Genomic DNA, 4,501 nt, shown 5'->3' on the forward strand with positions numbered 1-4,501 from the left:
TGGTGGGGGGAGGCCCTGTTTCTCTTCTCTCTGTCCCTCCTGATTATGCTTACACTGGCTCTGGGGCTTGTCACAGAGGCGGGGAAGGGAGAAAGGATTTGGCATGGTGTACAGGGCTGCACGGGGGGTGGCCATGTCTCACAGGAGCCTGCTGGCAGTGGATGATTGGCCTCGAAACACCGCTGCCATAGTGGGAGATGAGCTGCTCTGTGTGACCACCCCCAGGGTCCCCAGGGCATGGCTCTGACCAAACCTCAGTGACTGGGCTGCAGAGGGGTCACTCCCATCCAGAGGACCCAAATCAAGGTCCCCAGCTGATAAAGCAGCCCAGCACAGACAGCCCCTCTGCGGGACTGTTGAAACAGCGGGGTTTCCACCGTCACCAGCCACGCGTGGGCTTTCACCTTGGCAATAGCAGCCCACTGGGAGAAAGCGCTGTCCCTCCCAAACCACGTGGGCAGAACCAGTGTGGGCAGCACTGAAGCTTCCTGGCGCGCATGGCTGCTGGGCTCTGACGGGTGCCCCTCTCTCCCGTCTCTGCAGAAGATGCTGATGAAGCAGCAGGACCGCCTGGAGGAGCGGGAGCAAGACATCGAGGAGCAGCTCTACAAGCTGGAATCGGACAAGCGGCTGGTCGAGGTAACTGGTGCTTCACCCTGCTGCGGCCAGCCCTGGGGGCTGTCACCCCATGAGGTGATGGGGATAGGTTCCTGGGGCAGAAGGGCAGGTGGGCAGGGAGGAAGGGGGACATGCAAGGGAGGAGTGGATGGACAGAGCTGCTGTCTCCATTCCAGTCTGGGTAGTCACCCTTTTGTAGGAGTAAATGTGTTTGGGGCTGCCCTACAGCCTCGTGGGTCCTGAGGTGAGTTGGGAGGTGAGGAACAAGGCTGTCCCTAAAGATGGCCCACCCTGTCCTCAGCTCAGCACAGCCCTCCCTGGGTCACCTGCTTCATCCTGAGCAGGAGGGGAGGGTCTGGAGGTGGGAGATCCCTGAATAAACCTCTGAAATACCCAGGAGGTGGAAGAAAGTCAAGCAAGTGTTTTGCTGGATCACAGGTAAAACAAAACCTGCTCATGATCCTTAAAATATCTCAGCCTCCCAGAGAGGGGAGGGAAGGGCGGGCTCTGGAGCATGATGTGTCCCTGGCCTGGCGTGGGGATGGGGATGAAGATGGGAAGGGCAGGGTTTTTCGGGGGAGCACACTGCCTTGGTGGTGTGGCAGGTTGTTGCTTGGCATTAGCTCTCGAGGCAGTCCTCACCTAGACCCCAGGAAGTAGGTGCAGGGGATCTGCTGGATCAAGCAAACCTCCACAGTGTTGCTGTTGGGTCTCTGGCACATCGGAGTCCCAGGTGGCAGCTGACATCAGGGTTTGGTCTGTGTGGGTGTTGCAGGAGAAGAGAGCTGTGGTGCAGCTTTCAGGTCACCCCCACCCCTGCTGGGGAAAGGACCCAGGTGTCCTGGGACATCGTGGCAGAGGTTGGAAGGTGCAGAGTGCCTGACCCTGCTCCTCTCCTCCAGGAGAAGGTGAGCCAGCTAAAGGACGAGGTGCGCCTGCAGTACGAGAAGATGCACCAAATCTTGGATGAGGACTTGCGGAAGACCATGGAGATCCTGGACAAGGCCCAGGCCAAGTTCTGCAATGAGAACGCGGCCCAGGTCCTCCACCTCAATGAGCGCATGCAGGAGGCCAAGAAGCTCCTCAGCTCTGTCCAGGTCATGTTTGACAAAACCGAGGACATCAATTTCATGAAGGTAAGACAAGCTGCTCGTGCTGGGGGTGGAACTGGGGCTGTGGAGAGGTCTGGTTGTGTGGGGACATTGGGGAGATGTGGGGCTTGGTGGGGAGTGGGCTGGGGATGCTGACAGGGCTAGCTGATGTCTCCTGAGGACTCAGCAGTGGGAGAAGGCAAGGAGGAGCGGGGCAGGCTCAGTGTTGGCCTCAAATGAGGAGGTGCCACAGATGGAGATGGGGCAGCCCGTGCTGGGGGGAGAGGGGGCTTAGCACCCCTGAGCATCCTGTCCCCTCCTGAGGGGCCACAGAAGGTGGTACTGAAGGGGGAGGTGGCTGCTGAAGTAGGGACTGGCCTTACTGATCAGAGCTTCTCCTTCCCCTCCTAGAACACCAAGTCTGTGAAAATCTTAATGGACAGGTAAGTGTGGTGGGGCAGGTGTGTTGCGGGGCGAGAGGGGCTGTGGCAGGGGCAGCAGCAACGTGATGTCTGGAGGAGGAGCAGGGCATGGGAGAGGCATCGGTTTCACTGTCTGGGAGGATGAAAAGTTCCCTCCTGCAGCCATGGAATGAAGTGTCCCCCTTGGACTGGGGGGAACATAGTGGTGTGCTTGTGGAGGAGCAGGGCTGGGACCCAGCACCCCAGCCAGGGTGGGACCAGATGGCTTGGGGCACACGACTCAGTCCAGCTCTGCTGGGGCAGAGGGAGGGCAGGGGGTTAAAGCCAGCACTCGGGGAGCTGAGGTGAGCTAGGGTGGCCATGCAGGGGGACACAGGGGCTGTGGGAGCGCACCCTGGCATGGGATGTTCACAGCAAGGCTGGGCAGGGAAGGGCCTGCCCATCAGAGAAGCCAGCTCCCTGCAGCTCACTGCACTGCTGCCCTGAGGAAGGGGTTTGGCCCCAGGAGGGTGTGGGGGAAGGATCTGTCTGACCCTCCCCTGAGTGCACCTTGTTCCTCACACCTCTCTTCTCTGCCCGTGGCCCCCAACAGGACCCAGAACTGTACAGGTGGCAGCCTGCCCCCACCCAAAATTGGCCACCTCAACTCCAAGCTCTTCCTGAACGAGATCGCCAAGAAGGAGAAGCAGCTCAGGAAGTTGCTGGAAGGTGGGTGAAGCCTGAGAGGGGCAGGGTGGGGCACAGGACCTCATTTCCTGCTGTATCCGTAGCTGGGTGGCCTGTGGATCCCAGTACAAAAGGGTGGGGAGAGCTGTTGGGGTGCAGAGACCTCTGGGAACCCCTCTGCGGTCAGTGGAGAGATGGGCGGAGGCACGTGGTCAGGGACAGCCAGGGACCCACGCGGTCCCACAGCCCCCAGCCCATGCCTGGGGGCAAACCATGTCCTGCAGAGGCTTCCCATTCCTCTCTCCTTGGGGGATTTGAGTTTGTCACCCAGGCTGTCCCGCTCTGATCCTGTTACAGGACACGGTCACAAGCTGTGCACAGGCTCAGCCTGTCCATGTTTGCAGAGCAGGGCTTGAGGCCGCTCTGAGCCTGCCAGCAAAGTCCGGGAATGGAGCCTGCAAACTCGCCTGTACGGCGGTGTGCCCAGCTTGCTGCAGTCGGGCTGGGGGGTCCCTCTGCTCGTGCGGGGCTGGAGCACGGGTCTTGGGGCTTCGCTGCAGGTGCAGACCGCTGGCCAGAGCACCCTGGAGCTCTGGCCACACTGTGCTTGACACAGTCCCCCTCTCCTGTTCCCCTCCGCAGGTCCTCTGAGCACCCCCGTCCCCTTCCTGCAGAGCATCCCCATGTACCCCTGCACCGTCAGCAACTCCAGCGCGGAGAAGCGCAAGCACTCCACCGCCTTCCCCGAGGGCAGCTTCCTCGAGCCATCGTCCGGGACTGTGGCGAGCCAGTACATGAGCCAGGGCGCTTCGGCTGGCGAGGGGCAGTCTGCACAAGCCATGGTGCCTTGTAGCTCCACGCAGCACATAGTTGGACTTCCCAGCGGCCCGCAGCCGGTGCACTCGGGCTCCGTCTTCAACCCATCTCACTACCCCAACACCACGTCATCTCAGCAGTCCGTGCTCTCCCAGTACGGCGGGCGCAAAATCCTCGTCTGCTCCGTGGATAACTGTTACTGTTCCTCCGTGTCCAACCACAGCGGGCACCAGCCCTACCCACGGTCGGGGCACTTTCCCTGGACGGTCTCCTCGCAGGAGTACTCCCACCCGCTGCCGCCTGCCCCCGCCGTGCCCCAGTCGCTCCCGGGACTTGCCGTGAGGGAATGGATTGACGCATCCCAGCAGCACGGGCGGCAGGATTTCTATAGGGTCTACGGCCAGCCGTCGGCGAAACACTACGTCACTAGTTAACCGTCACACTCTCCGGAGAGTCCTGCTCGATGACGTGTTCCGAGAGAAAAGTCTGGTTTGGTTTGGCTTCTTTTTTTTTTTTTTCTGTGGTTTGGTTTGGTTTCTTTTTTTTTTTTTTCTGCCCTTTGAAATCAAACCCAATTTTTTTCCCACCTCGTGCCCCTCCAGGATTTTGGGGAGGGGTTTCTTCCTCTCTCTCTTTTTTTTTATTGTTTTAAAATGAAATAATAATTTTTTTCCCCTTTTAATTCTTTTTTTTTAATTTAATTTTGGAAAAGTCCTTCCTCGCTGGGAAAAGACGAGGGAGAAATTACCGAGAAGAAATTGATGGGGATTTCAGTCGGGCGTCTGGGTCTGTGCGTCGCGCTCTTCCTCGCTCCTCTCTGCCTTTGGAAAACTTCAGAAGGGACAATGGCACCTTCTCTCTTTCCATTTCTCCGAGTTCATTCTTTTC

The 4,501-nt window shown here is 59.1% G+C and overlaps 1 protein-coding gene across 1 annotated transcript; it reads left to right on the forward strand.

Annotated features, from left to right (window-relative positions):
* Positions 1-543: 543 nt before the first annotated feature.
* On the forward strand, positions 544-4,133 carry TRIM8 (tripartite motif containing 8; the record flags this gene model as incomplete). Its single annotated transcript, XM_010134797.1, has 5 exons — positions 544-639; positions 1,521-1,754; positions 2,121-2,152; positions 2,724-2,839; positions 3,440-4,133. Coding segments are annotated over 5 exons (1,086 nt in total), but the record flags the coding sequence as incomplete, so codon positions are not given.
* Positions 4,134-4,501: the final 368 nt, after the last annotated feature.

Source organism: Buceros rhinoceros, unplaced genomic scaffold, assembly GCF_000710305.1.
Source record: "Buceros rhinoceros silvestris isolate BGI_N320 unplaced genomic scaffold, ASM71030v1 scaffold23794, whole genome shotgun sequence".
NCBI lineage: Eukaryota > Metazoa > Chordata > Aves > Bucerotiformes > Bucerotidae > Buceros > Buceros rhinoceros.